The 25,018-nt window shown below is 35.5% G+C and overlaps 1 protein-coding gene across 4 annotated transcripts in view; it reads left to right on the top strand.

The window, feature by feature from the left end:
- DIAPH2 (diaphanous related formin 2) overlaps positions 1 to 25,018 on the top strand; it is an 878,028-nt gene that overhangs the window by 559,256 nt on the left and 293,754 nt on the right. For all 4 annotated transcript variants that reach the window (XM_061179189.1, XM_061179191.1, XM_061179192.1 and 1 more), the window contains one exon: positions 22,853 to 22,977. In XM_061179189.1, the coding sequence (XP_061035172.1) occupies positions 22,853 to 22,977 (125 nt within the window). The remainder of the gene's footprint in view (positions 1 to 22,852; positions 22,978 to 25,018) is intronic.

The following is a 25,018-nucleotide window of genomic DNA, read 5'->3' on the forward strand; positions in this document are numbered from 1 at the left end:
GCACTCAACTCCTTGTAGTTTAGGAATTTGATCTGTAGGGTCAAAGATGCGTGGATGGGAGAATTTCAACGTTAGGAATTCAGGAAGCAATGGTTATATATTTCTGAAATTTAGGGGGTTTTTGTTGTTTTTTTGATCATTGTTCAAAAAACAGATGGTGGGTCTAGCTTTAAAGTAAATTATTAATTATAACTGTTTTCCTTTTTAGTTTAAAATCAAATGAAAAACACAAGACTAGATTAGTCTTGACTATCAAGTGGAATTGCATGTACTCATGAAAAGCCACCATTTCCGGACCAAATTAGACTCTTATTAACTATGAAAACATGATGGTGCTTAATTTATTTGGGTTGTAGTGTTACCTCAGTGGTTAGTTGTCAGTTTCTGAAAATAGCAGTTTTCAACATTTCAAGATTTTCAATTAGACTGTAGTGACGAACGCCAGTCTTGCTAATCACTAGAGTTTAGTCAGTAAAATTATGATATGGTCTTTCTTTAACTATCGTCAGGTCACTTAGTATCTGCTTAATCTTTTTATGCTTTAATAAACTTAGGGAAAGATTGAGATCATTAGATATCCAACTGTAATTTAGCACTGTCAAGATTAAGGAGGGGATTATGGTCATTAGGAGTAAAATGGTCTCATTTATGGACTGAGAACAATGAGTCCCATCAATAAACTACTTTCTGCCTCTAATGATCCTACTTCTAATTGTGTGCAAATCTAACAACAAACTCATTATCTTCTTTCATTCTTGAGGGGACGATGGCTTAACAGAAATTCTTTGAGTATGTGTTGCTTTTATACTTCCTTGACTTTTGGTACCTGTTTATGAAAGCAATAAATTATTTCTAGGTGAACTGTTATGTCTTTTAAGGGAAATGTGCTGTGTTCCTTCTCAGGTTTTCAGCATAGATTTGACAGAGGAATAGATTTTCTAAGATTAGATAAGCTCCAAGATCAGTGGCATCTTAATCTTTACACGAGTCATTCATTTTAGAAAGATATCTGTCTTATACAGTTTCCAATTCAAAATACTTGAATGTTCTAAGAATTGAAAATGATCTCAGCGAGGGGTTCATAAAGGAGGCGTCTCTTGTTGGGCTCTCTGTCATTCTCTCACCTTTATGGTAGAAATTCTCTTAACCCACCTCCTCGTAACCAAGTTGCCTGAGAAATCAATGCTCACACTTCGCTGGATGTAAGGTGTTGACTGATGCCCTTGCAGCTAGTAGGCTGTTCTCAAGGACATCCTGGCTCTTCTACTCTTAACGTTTGAGATCATGGCGTGCCATGAGTCTATTGTGCTTATTCTCCAAACCTCCTGTATGTGTCACTTGTACTTGTTAGTTCAATTATGTCTTTCATTTTTTTTTATTTTTTAAATTAATTTTTATTGGAGTATAGTTGATTTACAATATTGTGTTAATTTCTGCTGTACAACAAAGTGAATCAGTTATACATACACATATATCCACTCTTTTTTAGATTCTATTCCCATATAGGTCATTACAGAGTATTGAGTAGAGTTCCCTGCACTATACAGAAGGTTCTTTTTTATTTATTTATTTATTTATTTATTTTTTATACAGCAGGTTCTTATTAGTTATCTGTTTTATACATATTAATGTATATATGTCAATCCTAATCTCCCAATTCATCCCGCCACCTCAGTTATGTCTTTCAATTAAATATTATGTGAACCAAGAAATAGTGCTTAAAAAATATGTCATTTTTATGAAAACTATGTCGAATGCTTTGCAAAATGCTTTATGCTTGATAAAGTCATTTTAAGTTTGCTGTCTAATCAGGGTGGGTAAGAAAACTTAAAAGATAGGAACCAATTCCAAAAGCCTTCTGTACTCAGATTGCTCCATGAATGTATTTAAGTTCTAGCAACTTAAATCTAGAAACCAATCTAGAAACTGGCTGAGAGGGTATATTTTGTGTGTGGTTTATATGCAAGCAAGCCTCGGCACGGAGCCAATCAGAGGATCCTAACTCAAATAGAATACCTTAGCTCTACATCAAAAAGATTGGCAAATGAATATTATTTATACTTTTTCTGTTAAGATATTTAAGATGTATACCATGTTTTATGAACACCTACTTTAACTGAACTCTTTGATTAACTGACCCTGCCTGATTTTCTAATTGTCTTTCTAGTCATGTCTAGTGTATTAAAAACTGTATTGCTGCTTACTCATATTCACTAGAAGTGTTAACTTCATATTCTAAGTCCATCATTTTCTCTCCTTTCTGCAGTGTAAAAATGGGCCATGTGTGTTTATACCTTGAAGATTTTATTTCTTCCCCCAAGACAAGCTCAATTTCTAAAGGCTTTTGTCATTTTACCCAGTTAAGGTATTAAAAATCATACAAACAAGCTGAAGGCATCTGTCTTTTTTCTCTCTCTTGTGAATATTATTACCAGTGTGAATATGTTACCAATAGCATACGGACCATCTGAGGAGGAGAGTCTCATGGTGGCCTGAGAATAATTTTGTTGGCAATCTTAATGCTAACATCAGAGATAAATAGGGAGGGCTTCTTGTGGGGCCTGACCATGGTACATCCTGTGAGAAAAATGTGGTGCCTCTGCTCTAGAGGAACTTACAATCTTTTTGAAGAGATAAGATTTACAGATAAGAAATACTTAGAGAGCCGTATAAGATGCTCAGATGCCTAGATGGTAAAGGGCAGATTATAAATTTTCTAGGAGCTAAGAGAAAGATGATTAAAAAGTATAATTATATTACCAATCCTAGAATGTTTACCCATCTCTAATGATTGAATCAAAGAATGGCTCAGGAAGACTTGGAAGTCTAGGTGTTATCAATGGAACATCCTTTCCATTGTAAATTGGAGAATAATTGATAAAACGTAAGACTACAAAAATAAATACTATATTAGGAATTACCTAATGTAATTTAAAACATGACAAGACTTGTTTCTGAAGGGAGAAGAATGAATATTTGTTTAAAAGCATGTAATGCAGATATTCAGGTGGTCAATGAAGTCAAAAGAATTCTGCTTCTTAGGATGGAATTAGAACTTGTTGTATCATCTAAACCTTGGCATGGAGATACTGGCCTACAAATGGCAGTTTCATCTGGTTCAACCATTACATTTATATTCAAAATTCCCATGGGGACATTAATCAGTAGAAATGCATATTTCTATATATATATGCATATATATTTCTAATAGTCACATTTAATATGTATAAGAATGCTGTATAGCAATATAGAAAATATATTAATATTAAAATATATATCACATTTATTCATTCACTTAATTTGATCAGCATTAACAAAATACCTGAGCTATTCATGGCACTGAAGTGTTCTGGGCACAGTATAAGACTTACAAAATCATTGAAGCAGTGTGGGTCAACATGATATATAAATAACATAAGGGTATTTCCCCATTCTGCCCGTTTATTATTTAGGACTTGATGTAGCTTGTTCTTAGTTGACTAATGATTAGACTATTGGATAATAACATGTTTTTTTCATTTCAACCAATATTTATTCAGTCATACTATGTGTGATGCACTGTGTTAGGCCCAGTGAGAAGAGCAAAAAGTACCTCTGACCTTCAAGAACGTGACCGGAATATAATTTCCCTGATAAAATGATTGCAAAGAATTTAATCAGGTTGATTAAGAGAAATTTTTAAAAGACATTCCAAACAGTTCTTAGTTTATTCCGACTCTTGCAAAGTCAAACTTACATGCAATAGTGAATACTGAAGGAAACCAGGAGTCTTCTTTAGATCCCATAAGAAGAGGCAATAATCAAAAAGTCAAACCTATTTGCTACGTTCATGTTAGTGAATATAAGGCATAGTTAAATAAAACTGACTGCAAAATTGAGATCCAGTTTTTTAACATCCAAGTTATTCCTAGGCAAATGTTTAAAACCTTAAACTATTTATATTCTTAAATCTTGCCCTCCCCCGAATTTATATTAGAAAATTCAGCAAGTACCTGAAGCAAATCTTAGGGGGAAAATGATAGTTTTCCTGCCTAATATTTTAAACTTTTGACTGCAAATAATATGAGGTCATGAGTCCTAAAATGATTGGGGTCACATGCTGGATTCTGTGTTTATGGTGGAAAGTTTGAAAATACTATTTTTTACGAGGAAAGAATTCATGTAGAAAATGAAGTCTGTTGATGTATAGTAAGACAAAAAGAAGTGTCTTACAAGCGAAAAAAAGAGTTTTCCAACTTTGCTTGTTGTTCTAGTACTACTCATTAGTGTATGATCACTATTTTCTTTCTAAGATCATACCCTTTATTAGGCAGCAATATTCTGCTAATGGAGAAAAGAAAATGAGCGGTTTACAATTATGTAAATAAGGCATAGTTTTTCTATTTCTGAAAAGTAATAGAACTTTCCCCCCTAAATGAATGAAGTCTCAAATAAAATTAGAATCCCTGTACCTCGCTACTCATTAAAGAGTGACGCTAGTAACAATTTGCAAAGAGCAAACTGTAGAAATGCAATCAAACAAGATTATCCTGGCAAAATTGAGATTTCTCTCTGTACGTCATGCTAAAAATGCAGCTGAGAGCTGGACTTTGCAAGATCAGTGAGGGATCTCTGCATGAAATGTGATTTGCATATTTAAAGAATTGATTTAAACCATAGCTTGTAACCCACGCCAGAGAGAAAAGCAACATAACATGGATGCACCATTGTCCATCTATGTGTAGCAGAGTCCATGTGTTTGTCAGATGGACACTAGTGCATTTTTAATTCTCAGAGACAATAAGGCTGGTGTATGAAGTTTACAGAAGCTATTTCATTTTATGTCCACCATGGATATTGTGACTATTGTTTATCTCTGAGATAGCACGGTAATCTTCTATTAATTTGTGTTACTTTAATGCCTTCTATCCTAAAAACCTCTTGATTTGTGTTCAGGATATTAGTCATATTCATTAGTTTCTAATTGCATTTGGTAACCTCTGGTAGCTTTTGAGACTTCAAATGTAATTGAAGGTTTTCATTTTAACTCACAGAATCAAGGAGTGATGGTGACATCAGTGTTCTAAGAACACATTTTCCCCCAGAGGCATTTGTGAGATGGATTGAAAGTGTGGAGACCAGTTACAGTAGTCTAACCTTTGGGTGATGTGAGTCTCAGAAAAGTGGCAGTTGCCATGGAAAGGCAAAGATGGATGCTAAAAGGCATTTTGAAAAAATAACAATTGATGAGAATTGGCTAGGTGTGGTTAATAGAAAGGATAAAGAGTAAAATCTAACTCACTGGTTTTAAGAAAGGACAGCTGAAAGAATGGTGGTACCATTGTGGCAAACAGAATAATTGGAAATAGATTTTGGTTTCTGGCGGAAAGTGGTTGCCCAGGTTTGGATGTGTTGCTTACCAGGACATGGACCACCCAATGGGATGTGTTTAGTTGGTAAGTGAGAAGAAAAGACTGTTCTTCAAATAAGAGGTAGGAGCTTGGATATAGAGATTTGGGAATCCTCAGCTTATATACAATAATGAAAGCCGTGATGTGAAAGCAATGCCTTAAGATGAAGAGTTTTTAGAGAAAAGAGCAGAGGGTCTTGGGAATGCTTCCATTTACATGGTAGGAAGAAGCATAGAAGGCAGCAAATGAAACAGTTAGAAAGAAGAGTCATATTGCTCTATAGAATGAAAGAGAATTTTGTATTTGGAGTTGAATCAGCATGATAATATTGGCCTCAAATAATTTTTCCAGGTACCTAGAAATTTCATATCATACACTTTGGACCTAAAAGTAACCATTTTATGAGTTGATGGAATTCTAATGAATACAAGTATCTGTGGCATAGAATAGAGATATTCCTGAAATGTTTCCTATGAAAAATATATCTCATGTACTGTGCCTTGCTTTCTAAATATTACCTTTATACATAGAAAAGAGAGTTAGGGGGCTGTTTTGGCCCCATCCTTCTGCCAACTACAATTTCCCTATATCAACATCTCTAACACCATCCACTCAAGTTTTTTATGACACAAGCACAGTTTACAAAGAGTTTTCACAACTCATTTGTAACTTTATAACCACTCTATGAGGCCAGCAAGGCAGATGGTATCATTCGTGTTTTACAGGTGAGAAAACAAAGACTCAAAGAGGTTTATGTGTCTTGTGCAGTCATATGGAAAGTAAGTGGGACTCGGGTCTTCTAAGACCAGCTTTCTTTTTGTTGTTATCCTGCTGCCCCACATTTATTATACCTTCCCTGAAGACTCCTGTAAGTGAGACTAGAATTTCATCAAAGCAGATCCTAAAGGTACATTATGAATTTGCTCTCTGTTTTACTGAGTAAAAATCCATTTAGGCAATATTCCATACATTAGGTCAGAGGTCAAAAGTGACTGTTTACTGGGCTTTTGGGAACACATTTTGAGGCATATTAATTCCTTCAGGCTTCTTGAGTAAATTACTCTTAAAAGGGTTCTTATTGGTACCCTCCAGAGGCCCAGATGAGTTAATTGGCGCACAAAACATATGTGGATTGCACTCAGGGAATAGTTCACTCATCTCTTAACATCTGGATGTACTGTTTTATTTTTTTTTTACTATTATGTATTCATGTATGAAAACTGTGGCCATTTAAAAAAAATATAGCAAGTAAACAGTATGTATATAATTAAGAATAATTCACTGTAGCTCTATACACATTATAAAAATGTTTAAAAAAAGAAAAAGCCTTCAAGTTTATAGCACCATGTTAAAAATATCCCAGTGTATCTATGTAACTATGAATTCAGTGTAATTTAAATAACTAAAAAACATTTTTACAGCAACACTCCATTCTCATTTTGAGAGAATTACCAATTATTTTTATATTATCTGCTTTGAAAATATGGGAAACAAGATTGTTCAAGATATTTGTGTGCATGTCATTCCATGAACCAAAACACAGTTTTTGTTCATCTGCATTCCCCTGGAGAGATAATAAAATATTGTTCTGCTAAAATCTGATTTTCACCTTATGCTAATCATACCCTCTTCCTCAGACGTCTTGTCCTACTCCCTTCTAACTATAACACTCCATCAAAACAAGAAACAAAACAAAAACATCTTCCAAGAAAGAAAATTACAGAACTACAAAAGCAGTACAAAAACCAAGAAAATGAATATGTCTCTTCAGTAGAAAATAAGAGATGAACGTTGAGGACTCTGCCATTGAAAATGAGTCCCATTCTACCCCTTGGCCTCAAAGTTCCTTGGCCTGGATTCCATCCCCATGAATTTTTCTCTCCACTTCAGCTCCCCCAAAAGCATGGAAACAATAGCCTTTGTCGTAGAATATGGCTGCCTCCAGGATTCCACACTTTGAAATGTGCCTTTCATTCCCACAGCGATCCTCACACAGCCCTCGCCCCTCGAGCCTGTCTGTTGGCCTCATTATGACTTCACCTTTACCCTTCCTTACCCTCTCCCTTTTCTTCCAATCTATCAGTTCCCCTCTAGCTGCACTCAACACATCACCTGACCTGTACATTTCTAGCACACACTGCCAGCACTGTGGAATCTCACACTTTTCCTCAAGCCCCCCTCCTTTTGTCTTCTGTCATTCATACCCAGCTATTCCTATTGCTCTGTTCCAATTCCAAGTCCTGCATAGATAACAAAAGTCATACAGTCCACCTGATGGGATCTTCTATCTCATGATTTCTAACCTTGGGCTCCTAATGGAGTAGCGACCAATTTCCGTTTAACTCAGATCCTCTCTTGTTCTCCCACAACAGCAATTCCAAACTGTGTTTGTTCTCCTCAAGCCCCCAAGTCCATCCTCTGTATGCCTAGAAGATCACCTTTTCTCCTTGACTGAGGAGATGGAAACTACCCCTTTCATTTACAGTCACATGTCTCAAGGAATACATCATCCTCCGTCTCTTTGCAAAGTTTCTTACTTCCTGCTCACTTTTTTTTATTGAAGTATAATTAATTTACAATGTTCTGTTAGTTTCAAGTGTACAGCAAAGTGATTCATTTATACATATGTATATATATATATATATATATATTATTTTTCAGATTGTTTCCCATTATAGGTTATTACAAGATATTTAGTATAGTTCCCTGTGCTATACAATAGGTCCTTGTTGTTTATCTGTTTTATCTATAGTAGTGTGTATCTGTTAATCCCAAACTCCCAATTTATCCCTTCCCCTCTTTCCCCTTTGGTAACCATAAGTTTGTTTGCTATGTCTGTGCCTACTCACTCTTTAACGCTTATAATCTGACTGGTACCTCTCATCAATGTATCCATCCTTGTATGTACTTGTTTTAACCTCCTTACAAAATTAAAAGCTCTGAGCATAGCAGGACTGTGCTTTACTCCTCTCTCAGGTCCTTGTCCTTTGCTATTGCAATGTTGTGCCATTAGCAGACACTAAATAACCATGTGTTAAATTAGGGACATAAAAGAACTTCACGTACCAGGTTCCGCTTGTACTTCTCATACTTGGAAATGCTGCTTAACTAAAACTTGCCTTTCCTTATTCCTAAGAGCCAGTGAGCATATTGGTTAAAAGCACAGACTAGACTACATAACTTCACATACTAGTTCTGCCACTTACTACGTATATAACCTTGAAGAAATTATGTAGTCTCTCTTTGCCTCAGATTTCTCGTATGTAAATAGGGATAATAACAGGATATATCTCACAGAGTGGTTATGAGAATAAAATGAGTGCGTGTGTCTGTGTGTGTGTGCGCGCATGTGTGTGTAACACTGGGATGTGTAACTTGGCAACTTCCTAAAATGTATTGGATTATCATTTTAAAGCCCAAGTTAACTACAAATAGATCAGTTATATAGTATACTTCTTGGTCAATTATTTATTAGATCTTTAGGAAAGTCTGAAAGGAAGTATAAGGTAGAGATATAATACTGGAGAATTTGATTTGCATCCCTTCTGTGTTACTTTGACAAGTGATTATTTGGCCATTGAGATTACATTTCATATTACTTTATAATGGCTGATTTTTCCTCTTATACTGGCTGGCTTACAAGACCTGGCTTTGAGTTTCTGCATGCACCTATTGCTGTTATATTTTACTTAATTTGAAGATTTTTCAAATTTTGCCAGAGGTGCCTTGATCCTATCTGCCTGTGGTATTATGCTAGCTGTATAAAAAATGCTTTTTTTAGCTGTTAAATAATTATTCTGTTGATGCATTTGGCAGAATAAGCTTATATAATCAGCTGCACCTTGTGGGATTCACAGTATGCATTTATCCTCAGAAGGATGGAAATAGTTGTAAAGAGACTCAGGTGCATTGTGATTGGAAGAGGAACCAGAAATCCAGAGACCTGGCCGTATATACATGGACAGTCACTTTTGATTTCTCTCTTTCTCCATATCCTCATGAACGATCTGGGCTAGGAAATTGCTGTTGCCCCTCCCAAGAGTGTATTTTTATTCATCTAGAGCTCATGGTGTTTGCTAGAGGTGAGGGGTGAGGGGTGAGCAAAATGGGTGAAGGTGGTTAAAAGGTACAGACTTCCAGTTATAAGATAATCAAGTTCTAAGGAGGTATGTAATGGATAGCAAGTGACTGTAGTTATGATGCTGTGTTATATATTTGAGAGTTGCTAAGAGACTAGATCTTAAAATTTCTCATCACACACACAAAAATTTTGTAACTGTGAGGTGATGGATGTTGACTAAACTTATTATGGTCATCATTTCACAATATATACATATATCCAGTCGGTGCATTGTACACCTAAAACTAATACAAAGATATATGTCAATTATATCTCAATTAAAAAAAATAGAACACAGGTCAGCAGACTTTTCCCATCAGGAGTCAGACGTTAAATATTTCGGGCTTTGCTGACCACACAGCGTCCATGTCACAAGGACTCAGCTCTGCAGCCGTAGGCAATGTGTCAACAGCCGTGTTCCTATAAAACTTTACTTATAGACACTTAAATTTGAATTTCACGCAATTTTCATGTGTCACAAATTTTATTCTTTCATTTTTTTGCAACCACTTATAAATGTAAAAAGCATTCTTAGCTTGCAGGCCATATAAAAACAGGCAGTGAGCCAGATCTGGCCTATGTGCAAGTAGTTTGCCAACTCTTGATCTGGAATAACAATTTATACATGTATTTATATATTTGAGAACGTACAATACGCAAGGTATTACCTTGCGGTGCTTGTATTCATGATTATTTTCACCTTTCCTTTCCCTGATTTCATAAATGATCATGAGGCATTTGAAAAATCCGAAGGGCCTTTGACCAGATTGTGTGTGTATGTGCTTGTAGATATTTTTGCCAGAATACTTCAAAGTCTCTGGGCTCTTTATTCACCTTTCCTTTGCCGAATGTTTTCCCACCCGTGTAGATGAATGAAGGTTTTCGACAGCTTTTCTTTGCATGACTTTCAAAACTAGTTGCTATTTAAATTACCCAAAAGTGTCTGTAGCCCTTCCTTGTATATTTGATGAGTCCCTTTTTGCAGGGGTGGAGGGACTTTTCAGGAACATATTTGAATAGAATGAAAATTCTTCATGACAAAGTTCAGATATTTTTGGGGGGGGGGTCTTATGGAAGATGACAGATTTAAAACATCCTTTGTGCCTCTAAGGTAGTTCATTTCTTCAGGACCCGAGACATAGCCAATGATTTTTGGCGGGTAGGTGTTGCTTCATAGAATCTCCCTATACACTTAAAAAGGTTCTTTCCCTTCTTTGTTAACTATCAGATTCACCCTATGTCCCAATATTGTATCCCCTATAAAATGCAGAATGAACATGAGTGATATGGGGGTACCATTCAAAGTTAGGGAGTGTCTTTTCTTTTACAAAGAGGTTATTAAAACAAAATGCATTAAACAGTTAAGATCCTACTGTACATAAACTTTCATAAGATGATTTTTTTTCAATTGATATGAAAGAAATCACATGTATTCCAAAGTTTTTGTGAATTTCACATTATTGGCTATATAATTATCATTCATATCATTGTACTAAAGTTTTTACTTAATTATTGCCTTATCTCTGGTCATCTAGATTGTCATTTTTGTGCCACTTTAAATAAGACCATATGATTTTCTTTGGCCAAAAGCCTGGCTTCTCTTTCAGGCTTTTTTGTTTTTTTTTTTTGAAGACAGTTAACAACAACTAGTATTACTGTGTCAAATGTTAGAATATTTATAAGCCACTTAACTCTAATTCTTTTTTTGGAAAGTTATGATTTTTTTTTTTGGTTTACATTGTACGAGAGTTTCTGTAACTGTACCCTCAGCAGTACAAAGTAGTGTACACTTTAAAAATCGTGTTTGCTAATTGGGTAAATGAGAAACATGGTGTCTCAGTTCAGAAAAAATTTATTAAGCACTCACGGTATGGCAGGTACAGTGTTAAAAGCTGAGAATAGGAAAATATTTTTGATAGCCTCACTGTGCTTTCGAGGAACTAAAATTCTCTTGAGAGAAGTAGCCATACAAACTATTAGAATGCAATGAAAAAACCTTAAAAGAATCAAAAGTACTATGGGAGCACTGAGAATGGGGTTACTACATCTAGAGATGTCATGAAAAACTCCATAGACGAGTTGACCTTGAGCAGAATGGGAATTCCAGAGAAAGAGAGTAGAGTGATGGTTACCAGGGTGGCGTGGGATAAATTGGGAGATATTAGTCAAAGGGTACAAACTTCTAGTTATTAGATTAAGAAGTTCTGGGGATCTATTATACAGCATAGTGACTATAACAAATAATATTGTATCAGATACTTGAATGTTGCTAAGAGAGTAGATTTTAAATGTTCTCACGACAAAAAAGAAATGATAGTTATGTGACGGGATGGAGGTGTTAACTAAAGCTATGGTGGTGATAATTTTGCAGTATATAAATGTGTCAAATCAACACATCAGTATACTTAAACTTACACAATGCTATGGGTCAATTATATTTCAATAAAGCTGGGAAGGAAAAACAAAAACAAACAATAAAATAAGAAGTAGTAACATTTGCTTTTATTCCCCCATTATGGAGGGCAAAATTTTTTTTTAATCAAGTAAAAGGAAGCAAGTACCTCTGGGGAGTGGGAAATAGGGGGCAGGAGACAGCAGGTGCTATTTTCATAACCAGTTTTATAGAATGATTTGACTCTATAAATTATGTACATTTATAACTTTCGTAAAAACAAAAACTATGCTTAAAACTTCCACAAAAAAATAATTAAAAGTTGCTTATATTCTTTAAAAAGAAGAAGAAGAATGGGAGTTCATTAGTCCAGGGTAGCAGAAAGATATTCCAGGCAGAGAAATGTGAACCAAGGGAGGGAGATGTGAAAGAGAAGTTGAGGATGGCAGTTCAGGAGCATTAAGTGTGGGAGAATGGCCTTAAATGAAAATGAGAGATAAGGAGATGGAAGTCATCTATTTAAAGGCCTTATACATATTGATCCTGTATGTGATGGGGAGCACAAAAAGAAATAACATCTTTCTAATTCTATAAGGTGCTAGTTTATATGATAAGAGCTCTGTCTACATCATTTCACTTTATCACTATGACAACCTTATGAGGTTAGAATTGTTTTCCCCATTTCACTGATGAAGAAACTAAGGTTCATAAAGGTGAAGTAACTTGCCCAGAATCGCATAGTAAGTAGTGGATAAAGAATTTGAAATAGGTGTGTCTGACTCCAAAGACCATGCTTTTTTTCTCCACCATAGCATAGCACACCATTGGATTACTGAAAGATTTTAAGCATTGTGGTGGCAAAATCAGGTTTTAGTTTTTAAAGAATAAGTCTGGCATAGTGTGGAACCAGATTTTATGACGCCATTGTTGACTAATTTGGAAGTGTGTTTCTAGGAGGACTATTTAGTAGGATGTATTGTTCATTCGGATTCCAATCCCAATTCTACTGACACTAGTCAGCATCTCCTAAGTGCTGGGCACTCCGCTACGTGTGTTTTACCACATTCTGTAAATTAGTGTTAATTGTGGTTGATATACAGTATTTTAATACTGAAACATGTTTTATAATGTTTGGCTAGTTTGAGCTGCTAGAAAAACTGTTTTGGAAGAACATATATGATGTTCAGGGCTAAATCTCTTTTGTCAGCAAGTATTACCAGCATGACATCTGGTTGTGTGTCATGGTTAGAATTTCCTGTGATCACAGCTTAAAAAATGTTATTCTGCAACTTTTAGCAGCCAACCATATTTAATACTGAAATAGTGGTTTTGATTTTGGTGGGAAATTGATAGACCTACATAATGAATGTTAATTTCTAGTTGTCTGAGGTTGAAAGTAATGACCATTTGGGTGGAATTCTTATTTGAGTTTTCTTATCCATTACTGGCTCCATAGAAGACCTCCAAATCCTTTATAAGTTGGCAAAATAATTTCGGTAAAAGGACCATAATTGTTAAACATTTATTTTCAAATACTGAAGGATAGAGATTACAGTGGCAAATGTAACTCGCTGACTAACTGGAGGGAGGGTGATGGACCTTTTGAAATTGATGGAAGGTGAAATTCATTTTAAAAATTTAGAAATAAAAATAAAGGGATAAATAAATAGATCCTTTAAAAAAAATAAAGGAGAGAAGGACTTTATCACATCCAGGGCAGCAACAGAGTTACTGACTTGGGAACTAAAGCAGATGTATGCAACATCCCTTTCTACTCAGTACACTCAGGAGTGGTAATTATATTGTTCCACTCTGATTAAAATACGGGTAATCACTGCTGTTGGCCTTAAAAAAAAAAAAGTTCACTGATAAGAAACTCTGCAATTAATTGCAATGACTATTCAAAGAAAAACAAGCAACAGTGAAAGCTAGAAATGTGTATACCCTAAACGAAGTTTGTAGAGCTGCAAACAGGAAGAAGACATGCTTGCCGTGAATACCTCAACTGGAGCTGGTGGGAAAGAGGGACCAAAGAAGGATGAAACCTACTTTGTCTTGTATTGGCTAAACCACCCTTAACCCTTCCACTTGTACCAGTGTTAATGTATCAATTATGTACACTATGAAGGAAAAACAATCGAGTCTTTCAGATTTCTCCTTCTTCTTTTAAGGAAATTTGGGCAGATATTTTCTTGACTCTGTGCTTTAAAGGCCTGCAGCTTTTAGATTTTGTGTACCCCACCCCACCTCCAAATGCAATTAGCTGTGTGGTTGTTATTAGCAACATTTGTTTCAAGAGAAGTATAACAGCAAGACTTTAGGGTGGGGAAGACAATAGGAATATCTGTGGTACCTATGAAAGTTCAGAGTAACTCACAGCAAAGTAGAGGAAAGAGGGGAAATAGGAATAAATTACAAGCATAGCCTAGAGGAAAATGACCTTACCCAACATCTAGAAATGTTTGTACTTGGAATGAGTCAAGGATGAGGAATTATTACCTAGACTTATATAGCCACAAAACTAACTGTACTAAATTATATAATGAAACAATATAACTGAAGTTGGATCTGTATACAAATGCCTCCCTATTTCCTGTATCCAGCTCAGACCTCTCTTCTGACCTCCAGATCTATATATCCAACCTCCTATTTGCAATCTCAACTTGGATGCTTCATACAATTGAAACTTGGTTGGTCCAAAGCTAAATAAACCCATGAATATTCCCCCCAAATCTCCCTCCTGATGTCTCCGTTTCCTTTGTTCATGCCGGAAACCCAGGAATCATTCTTAACAATCCCTTCTTCCTTACCGCTCACATTTTATTCACCCCAAGCCCAGTCAGCTCTGTGTCTAAATTACATACCACAACCATCTTTGGTCACCCTAATCCAAGCCACCATCACCTCCTGTCTAGACCATAATCATTGTTTCTTAACTCTTCTCCCCTTTTCTATTCTTGACCCCCTCCCTCCATTTTCCACATAGCTGCCAGAGTTTAATCTTTTTTAAAGTGTAATTTTCATCAGCCTCCCCTGCTTAAAGCCCTTCAGTGCATTCCCATTACTCTTAGGGTGAAACCTGAAGTCCTTATCATGGCCTAAAAGGCCCCACCTACCCCTCAAACCTCATTTCCTCTTTTAATCCATTGTTAGGTTATTAGGCAAAAACACTTAAGCTATAGTAGATTTATGAGATGATAACACCCAAATAAAGCCCCACTTTATTTATGGACTGATTTCAGTGGTGAGGAACTTAGAAAATCATTACAGTTATATCCTCTAATTTGTTTAGTTTGCATTGCCAATCTCTTATCTGGGGGCATATAGTAATCCTATTAGTATCCACAGTCAGTTAATGAAGAAGGAAAACGTAACTCAAACCTTACTATACCCTTCCCAAGCCTCTTTTATCTGACCTGTAACCCTACTACCAAGCAGAACTGCCAATTCGAGCAGCACTCACGTGGAAGGGACTCTGATGACTCCAGCGTTATGACCTCAGCACTGACGCTGACCTCATGACAACCTGCATTCAGTTTGGGTGAAAGTCGATGGCTTTGTATAAGTACATATCTGTGGACTTCACTCATTAGACTTGTTCTGGGAGAACCCAGGCAAGTGCAAGAATAACTTTGCCAAATCATACAGTCCCAGTGATTTCCCTGATGAGTTCAGAAATACATTTCTTGGATAATTTGGCCATAGTCACAAAAATTACACTCAAGAAGGCTAACAGTCTTTTAATATAGCATTATAGCTTTATTTTTTTAATCTATTTTTATTTATTTATTTTTGGCTGCATTGGGTCTTCGTTGCTGTGCACAGGCTTTCTCTAGTTGCGGTAAGCGGGGGCTACTCTTTGTTGTGGTGTGCGGGCTTCTCATTGCAGTGGCTTCTCTCGTTGCAGAGCACGGGCTCTAGGCGCTCAGGCTTCAGTAGCTGTGGCGAGTGGGCTCAGTAGTTGTGGCTTGTGGGCTCTAGAGCACAGGCTCAGTAGTTGCAGCACATGGGCTTAGTTGCTCCACGGCATGTGGGATCTTCCCGGCCCAGGGCTCGAACCCGTGTCCCCTGCATTGGCAGGCGGATTCTTAACCACTGCGCCACCAGGGAAGCCCAGAATGCGGACTTCTTAGTTGCGGCATGCATGTGAGATCTAGTTCCCCGACCAGGGATCGAACCCAGGCACCCTGCATTGGGAGCATGGAGTCTTACGCACTGGACCACCAAGGAAGTCCCACATTATAGCTTTATGATGACACTACCTACATGTATTTAATTCTTGCCAAATAACACGTGGAAGAAAGCATTCAAATGGTTTATCAATCAATATAATCTTTTCGTACCTTATTAAGGATATAATATACCAGGAGTAAGGGGGTTAGTAACGTTGCCATTAAATGGTTCCTCGGATGAGAACATTTGTGAATGCCTTTTCGAGAAGCCGGTAGTTGTTTTGACGTGAAAAAAAAAAAAACAGTGCTCATTTCTCACAGCTGGTTTATCAGAACTTTGGCAACATTGAATATAGTTGTTTTTCACATGTTTTTTCTTTGTGATTTTTTTCAGTAATTATTATAGCTCAAAACTAAATCCATACATAAACATGGACTCAAAATTCCAAATTTTACAAAGATATAATTTCAGATTTTGTAAGATTTGTTTCCTTTCTAGTCTTTAGTCAACAAGTCTACATTTTACATATTTTTCCATAATTTCACTAATTTAGTTTTAAGGCCTCCTGTTATAGGTAATATTAAGTAGCCTCCTTTCATAAGGGTCCTTTTTACCACTTGTGTTCTGATTACAAGCAAAAGAAGAATGCATTACATAGACTTGACAAGTGAAAACTTTAATATAGGATTGCCATAAAGGATTTATCAATATCTGAAGGTTCTGGCAAGCTTTTTTGCTGAGGAGAATACCATTCCAGCCACTTACATAAAATCTCCAAGGGAGGACAAGTCAGTATAGCCCAGCCTCAACTCAATAAAGACATGACTTGACCCATTAAAATTATTCCAGTTTGAGATGTGGGTGAGTGAGAGATCTTTTACTATAAGAAAAACAAACGAGCTTTAAAAAAGATTCTTCATAATGAGAACAAACTATTCCAACAAGACTACATCTAGCATTGCTTTATAGAAGCTTCGGCTTGCACCTGTACTTCCCAATCCTGGCCTTGAGCTAAGACTGTCAACAAGAGTAAGAGATTTTAGTTTGTTTTTTAGTCTTTGATTTAAAAATTCACACATACTATTTGCTGCAGGCAGAATAACAGTTGGAGAAGAGACAGCAGGTGAAAGAACTCGATGATTCACTGGCAGCTTGGCTGTCCAGTGCTAGTGGGTCGGTGGTCAGGCTACAGAATTTTGGGTTGCAAATCATGATTCAGAGGGTTTTAAACTTTTCTTCTCTCCTCCTTTACCCCGGCTATCCTTTCACTGTAGTTATTAGCAAGGTTGTTTGTTTTGTCTTTTCTTTTTGTTAGAAGGCTCCACTTCTTTCTTTTAAAAAAATGCATTCAGACTGAGGTTTACAGGCTGAGATCTTGTACAAATGTATGAACCCAGACAGTGAAATATACTTAGTGAAGTTTTTCGAGTTAAACATGTATATGGTTTATAAAGTAGTTTTCATGTTTTGTTATGGATGTTCCTCTGCGCTCAGCATCAGTTCAGGCCGTATTATGGATCCAGTTGAGAAAAACTGCACCTTATACCCAAAGGCACATGTTCCAGGGGCAAGTGATGGATGGCTCTTGTGAACACACATTGAGGACATACGTTTTAAATTTCATTTAGTAAGGACTCTAGTTAAGTTGTATTTTCTGTTAAGGTGACTTTTTAACAATTTTTTTTTCTCCTAAGAATGAGTCATTCTCTAACAGATTTTTTTTTAATTAGAGGAATTTCTTATTTGGGTGCCATTTATCACTTATTTTCTTTAAAGGCCTGAGAAGCCCACAGTGCTGACTGAGCCTTTGCTATTTTTATTGTATAAACACATTTGCTTCATTTCCATGTATAGCATTCATATAAAATGAAACTATTAACTTATAAATGTACTTGAGAAAGAATACAACTGTGCCCTGTTGTTTGGGCTGCTTGTAATGTCCTTTTCTTTTTTACATGTGCTTTCTGGATGAGTCACTTTAATGTTATGCCACTCGGCTGATAGTAATTCTTCAACTAAATATATTCAGTTAAAGAAAATTACAGGGTGCTTATAATCAGGTTGGGACCTATTCACATACAGACTTGCAAGAGTAAATTGTTACCTGGCCTTTCTTAGAGCAAAGATGTTAAGAAGTGCTGGGTTACTTTGTCAATGGGTAAAATTAATAGAAATATTTAATTCAGAGAAAAAAATTCCTCAAGTTGCTGGAAAAGCTTTTATATTTACATAAAATTACACATTCTGCGCATGGTCTAGAGAATGTCACCAGAGTACTGTGATTTTTTTTTTTTCTTCCTTAAATGCATATCAGTTCTCTTAGGTACTATGTAATTGAAGAGTCTTTCCATATAAAAATCTCACTTAAAATATTTTTCTTATACTTTACTTTTCTTCAAATTATGAATTGGAGCAAGTCTGTCATTTCAAATGTTTTGAATGAAGATCAGGCCACTCTCATATATTTGCTTGAAACCAGCAAAGAAGTACTATATGTATATTTTTCAACTGAAGTAAGCAGATAAATAAGATTCGTGGGGAAGGTTTCTCCCTACGTATAACTCGAGAGAGTGTACTGAGCTTAAAAGGTTATTTATGGAGTATAAGGAAGAAAGCTATAATAAAGAACCTGATAGCTATAATTTAATTTTTTAGTGTTATAATTCAGATTCAGTAATTCAGTAGCAGATGTAAAAAATGAAATTAGTGAAAAAAGTTAAAGTGCCACCAGACTGACTAATCAGTCATTGAAAATGCTTGTAGTGGAAATTCACTCAGATAGAAAATGTTTGCCCTGTCACTAAAGACTCCTTAATTTATATTAGTGAACTAATATAATGACAGGCACAAAAATAAACCCTGAGGTGGGGGCTATGCAGTAGACAAGCATTTCTAACCCACTCTGGTATTTAAATGTTCTTAGAAATCCAGCTGCCCTACATCTCCCTACCACCTCCAGTAAAAAAAAAAAAAAAAAAAATATATATATATATATATATATATATATTTCTGTCTTTCTTTCTCTCCCTCTTTCACACACACACACACATGCACGCACGCACACACACACACCCTGAAGACATATTAGAAGAAATGTAGGCTAAGATCTAACTAGTTACATAATCAAATTGTCTCCTAACTCTTAAGATTGAAACAAATGTATTCAAGGCAAATAATCAGGCAGGTAAACACATGTTAATTCTTTATAACACTTACAAAAAATCTCTTATGATTTAGACATGTCTAGAAAAGCAAAGTAACTGACTTGTAAATGTCTCCAGAGAAATACTACTGCGCAGATTTTAATTTCCAGAAATATTCTTTAAATTTGGAACTTGCTAGTATCTCTAACAAATTGGCTGTTCATTAGTATAACTGTCACTGCCTCCCAGATGTAAAATTCCATGTACCCTGTAAAACCTACAGACAGAGAACCCAATCTAAGTTTAGTTCCCTTGATTAGAAAGAAGACCGATATAAATCAGGCCGCATTGAGGTAGCAGGTAGGGAATGACCGCTTTTTTTGTTCAGATTACATCTAAATTGTTGTTTAGTTTTTGGTGGCACGTTTACAGTAGGAATTTGTCTGTTGGAAGGTAGAATATAGTGGGAAGGATAGTAGAATATGAAAAGAATATTTATAGATTACCTATTATGTACTTGTTATAATGATAGAAACTTTATATTAATCAAATTATTTAACTTGAATGGCTACCATTTAAGGAAGGTATTATTATCTTTATTTTGCAAATTGGGAAATGAAGACCCAGAGAGGCTAAGCAACTGGCTCAAAGTAACCCAACTATTAGTGGATATGGTAGAGGTGAGAATCTAGGTCGACCCTGACTCCTGTCCCCAAGTATAGGTGACATACCCTTGTGCCAATGGGTACAGATTTTTAAAAAATTTTTTTAATTGAAATATAGTAGATTTACAATATCGTGTTAGGTTCAGGTGTAGAGCACAGTGATTCAGTTATACACACAAACACACACACACACATACACACACACACACACACACATATATATATATATATACTTTTTCAGGTTCTTTTCCCTTATAGGTTATTACAGGATACTGAATATAGTTCCCTGTTTTTTATAGTTTCGTTCATTCATAATGTTAATAAATTATTAAAGAGGGAGAATAGAGAAGCTGAAAAAAAGAAAAGGTGTCCCTTACTTCTCTTCCTTATCTCTGTTTCTCACTTTCCCCTTTGTCTAAGCATCTCCTTCAACTTCCTGCTTCCTTTTCATACTCACATAATAATTGATATGCTAACTTCCAATCACTTCGGTTGTATCTAACTTCTACATGCACATCCAGTTGCAGAAGTGGGCAAACATTTAAATCTGAATCAAAATTTCTTGAAATATACATATTCATTCAACAAACATTTATTGAGTATCATGTGATAAGTACTGAGGGAAAAGCCAAGTACTAGGTAGGGATCTTACCATTAAGTAGCATGAGGTTTTATAGCAGAGACTCTATATACAAAAAATGAAAAAAAATTCTCACTTAAAGCAGAAGGTGGTATGTGGAAGATCACTTAAACAAATAGGAGTGTCTATAAATGGTAGAGAATTTGGGCTAGAGCTCTAGAGGGATTTACAGAGGACTAAGGATTTGACAGGTGAAATTGAGGAGGACAGATGTCTAGAAAACATTGTTTTATTCAAAATTCAACTTTAGGGTAAAAGCAATTTTAGTGGATTAAAAAGAATGTCTCTTTCTGGGGCGTCACGTGACCTCTCCCCCCATGTCCTGCTCCTCCACAAAGGCAGCTTTCCCGGGTCTGACATACCCCAGACCCCACAAGGATTTCTGGACCTGGAAAGCCTAGGGGGAGGCCTGACAGGCCCCAGAGCACATTAGGGTGGCCACACGGGGGGGCCCCTGGATTGACCGCTTCTCATGGAGGCCCAGCCCCCCAGCCTCAGTGCTGGCCTGTTGGGGAGAGCTGAACAATAAACGTTGATGGTGTGTTAAAAAGAAAAAAAAAGAATGTCTCGTTATTTGAGTTATCTAGACTTTTGTGTGCATAGCAACTTGATTAGGCTGTTACTCTGTTGAACAATCAGAAGAATCCTCATGCTCACACCCTTTTTTACTACTGGAATTACTATTGCTTTTAGCAGGAGGATTACTATTGTGACTTAAACCTCGCCTATGGGCACATTTTGTTTATTGCAGAAAGTTGTCATGAGTTTATTTCTTCTGTGTAGCCTATATGACATAAACAACTTGTCAACTTCATATCTTCAGTTTTTCAGTCAAGCAAGTGGGAAAGGAGAAACCCTTTGAATAATTAGCAAGAATCTCCTGGAAAAACCCAAGTGAAAAAGTTCAGCTTTAGAGTCAGAGAGGATGGTTACCTCCACAGCAAACTCATCCTTTAAATAAAGCAAGCAATGATTGCTGAGCCATTAGCACATTTTTGGCAGGACAAAACTCTCTTCGACTTCTCCAATAAAGAATAATTTCCAAGCTTGTCAGATCTAAACAAATGGAACTAAATTGGACATAGCTATTTGAACTGACAGAGTAATAGGAAAAAAAAATAATTTGTCTTTAGTGTTGGTGTTTGATTTTCAGTCTCTTGAACTTCCAGGTATATTTAAGCTATTTCTCCTCATTGAGTTATAAAGGTGTACGTGTCAGCGTGATGAATTTGTATCAGAAGACTTTGGCTGAAATTTGCCAGGGGGTTGATTTTTGTCAGTCTCTTGAATTTTTCATTGTAATTCTGATATGCCTCTGAATGAGACTGAAATTTACTTTAAAAAAAAAGAATTGTAATATTATTCTATTTCTGTTTCATGGTCCTTTAATGAAAAGAACTGTGTTTCAGAGACCTGGATTTAAAAATCAATGTCACGGGCTACCTATCAAATTCTAATAGTTACCTTGCCTTTTCAACTAGAACCCTGCCAAATGCCATTGATATTGATAGAAGTGTCTTCATACATAATTGGCAGTCATAGAGTAATAGAGTATCTATAAAATAGTGTAAGCTTAAAAAAAAGTACCTCTGTGAAAAGAAAGCATCGTGAGAGATCTGGAAAGTGTGCACGTATTTAAGAGTAGTTTGAATACAATACTTAAAATTATTGGTTGTCAATGAGGAGAGAAAAAGAAAAGTGCAGAGAATGTTAGGGGTAATTAAAGCAACTAACGATAGTGTTTGAGGGCTCACTGAAGCTTTGTGGGTGTGTATGCACACACATGTTCGCTCTGGTTTGCTCTAAATTCTCTGTATCAACAGTTATTTATCATTTCTCTATGAGTATGAAAAGTACTAAAGTCAGGAACTTTTACCATAGATATTGGTTTATAAAAATCAGGATCTTTCAACAAGAGAAAAATATTTGATCCTTTTATGTAATTTAACTTTAAATCATTTATATAGCCAAGAACACGCATTAATAAGATAGGATCTCTTTGAACCTTAGTTTCTCTTTAATCTTCAAATTAGATTTTAAAGAATGAAATATTAGGAATTCCATCAATAAATTTAAATAGAAATGGATTCATTTGAGCTAATGGCTGAATAAAATGATGACGTTGCCATATTAAACATGATGATTTGGTATATTATATTACACATTTTCACTTATTTCATGGAGAGTAGAATTTTTATGAGTAGTAATTCAGAAAAATGTGAGTTGATTTCATGGAACTATTCTCCACATTAAAAAAATAATTGAACTGATACTGTTTTCTTTTAGTTGTAAAAGAAATGTTCTAAACACTTTGCACGTTGTTCTTTAGTTTCAGCTCAAATTCTCAAGAGCAACCTTGCAGCAATGGAACAACAAATTGTTCATCTGGAACGTGACATCAAGCAATTCCCCAAAATAGAAAATCAACGTGATAAGTTTGTGGAAAAGCTGACGATATCCTTTATTTATTTAAGCACTTTGTTTATTTGTTAGTTTCTGTGTGTGTGTGTGTCTGTCTGTCTGTCCATATACCTATTTACCTTGTGGTTAGTTCTAAACTTACCATTCTATTCACAGTTTGGATGAATTTGTATATAGGCTGTTTTTATATTACCAGCATAAATTTTAGTTCATGACGTTTTGAATCGTAGAGTAGGCAAGGGAACAATTATATAAGAAAAAATGCCATTTCTCAAAGACGAATTTCATTTGAAGGCCTACAAGATATGCAAGGTAAGTCTTTTGAGGCTTGATGTGACCTAAAACAAAACAAAGAATCTCCTTATTGTTTAAAGGAAATGATCAACAGAAGAATTTTTTTGCTCAGAGGTTTTTTTTCTTTTTTTCTTTTTGTGTGTGTGTGCAGGTATTTTCTGAGGCGATATGTGCATTTTCAAGGGCAATCAGAGGATAACTGGTATCAGTAGACTGAAAGGTTATGAAGAATAAAATGGATGCATGCATGGACGGATAGATTAATTGATCAGTAGATTATGTATTTAAGTAAATTGTAATAGCTATCTGTATAACGTTAGGCATTGCCTGCTACCTAAATGTTTTTAAATCCCTATTTTACATATAGTATATTCATATAAATTACAGAAATATATGAAAGGAAAACTTGAGAAATGATATTTAGCTTGAATTGTTGAATGTTAAATCTGGTGTCTAAAGATAAACTACATTAGAGCTGATTTTTTTGGTTTGTTTTTCTATTTTGGTTTTCAAAAGTTAAAGCCATATCCTACTCTTCTGGGTTTAAATAAATATCTTGAACTGCAGATTTATTCACCATTTTATATCTCAAGAGGGAATAAATACTGTAAATTCTTTATCTGATAATAAGTAAATTCCTTCAACAACTATATGGCAGTCACCTTGTTTCAAGGTTAAATCTATTGCCTTTTTCTTCTCTGATATGCTTTCTTTCCTGCCCATCTTGGAAGTTATGGTCCTGAACTTGAATTATTTGAGAATGGCAATTTAGGTTTATGTGAAAAAAAAATTTTTTTTTTATTTTCGCTCTTTTGGTTCATGAATTAATACTGTATTTTGTGTGGTCCTTTAGTGATGGTGAGTAGTTATATAAATAGGAATTTGGGAACATAAGTTTGTGGGTGACTGGAGGCAGGAAATCCTCAAAAATAACCTTGGATTACATAACTGTCCACATCAGGATATTTAATGTGAAGATTTAACTTTGTTGCTGATTAGATTTTTCTTTCAAATTTGTTATATTGTCCTGTGGCTGGAAGCACCACCTACATTTTTCAACTTTTGATTTTGATTCTTGCCTCACATATTTGAATTTAATTCCTGATTCCCTTGTTCTTTTTAACATTTTCTTCTACAGTTGGCTTGTGGCCAGACGACAGCATACAACATTGAGGGGTCTTTGTTGCTCATTTAGAAAAAGAAAAGTAATTTCAAACCCTCATGAACTTGGCCTGGACTCTATTTTATTTCTCTCTTTATGCAGATAATTAAGCGCTTTAAAATGAAAATCCAGAGCCTTCTGTATCTGTAAGTTACAGACGAATGGTTATTCTTCATTTAAGTGACACTAAAGTGTGACTGTTTGTCCACAAGGGGATTGAAAACTGTATTAAAATGTATGGGGCTGTTACTTTGCATATCATATTTAAAAAAGCAAAATAAAATACACAGCAATTTATTTTAGAGAAAAAGTTAGACTATTGTGTTGAGTTGGCTAAAAACTCCAAATTAATAAAGTACAATGATAGAACTGTAGCTCAAATTATTCTTGCTTTGGGAGACTCTTTGGACACCCACTGAGAGTTTGTATCTTCTAGAAAATGGCAAACAAAATGTTTAATCATCATAAGTATATATGTTATATGAATTCTGGTGCCTTCTTAATATTTTTTCTACTCTTCTGGCAATTCCAAAAGAGAGGGATATTTTCTTGTGGGATACTTGATTCTGTTTTAAAATTAGAGCCCTGATCCTATTTCTAGTATAGGATTCTTTGTAC

Source organism: Eubalaena glacialis, chromosome X, assembly GCF_028564815.1.
Source record: "Eubalaena glacialis isolate mEubGla1 chromosome X, mEubGla1.1.hap2.+ XY, whole genome shotgun sequence".
NCBI lineage: Eukaryota > Metazoa > Chordata > Mammalia > Artiodactyla > Balaenidae > Eubalaena > Eubalaena glacialis.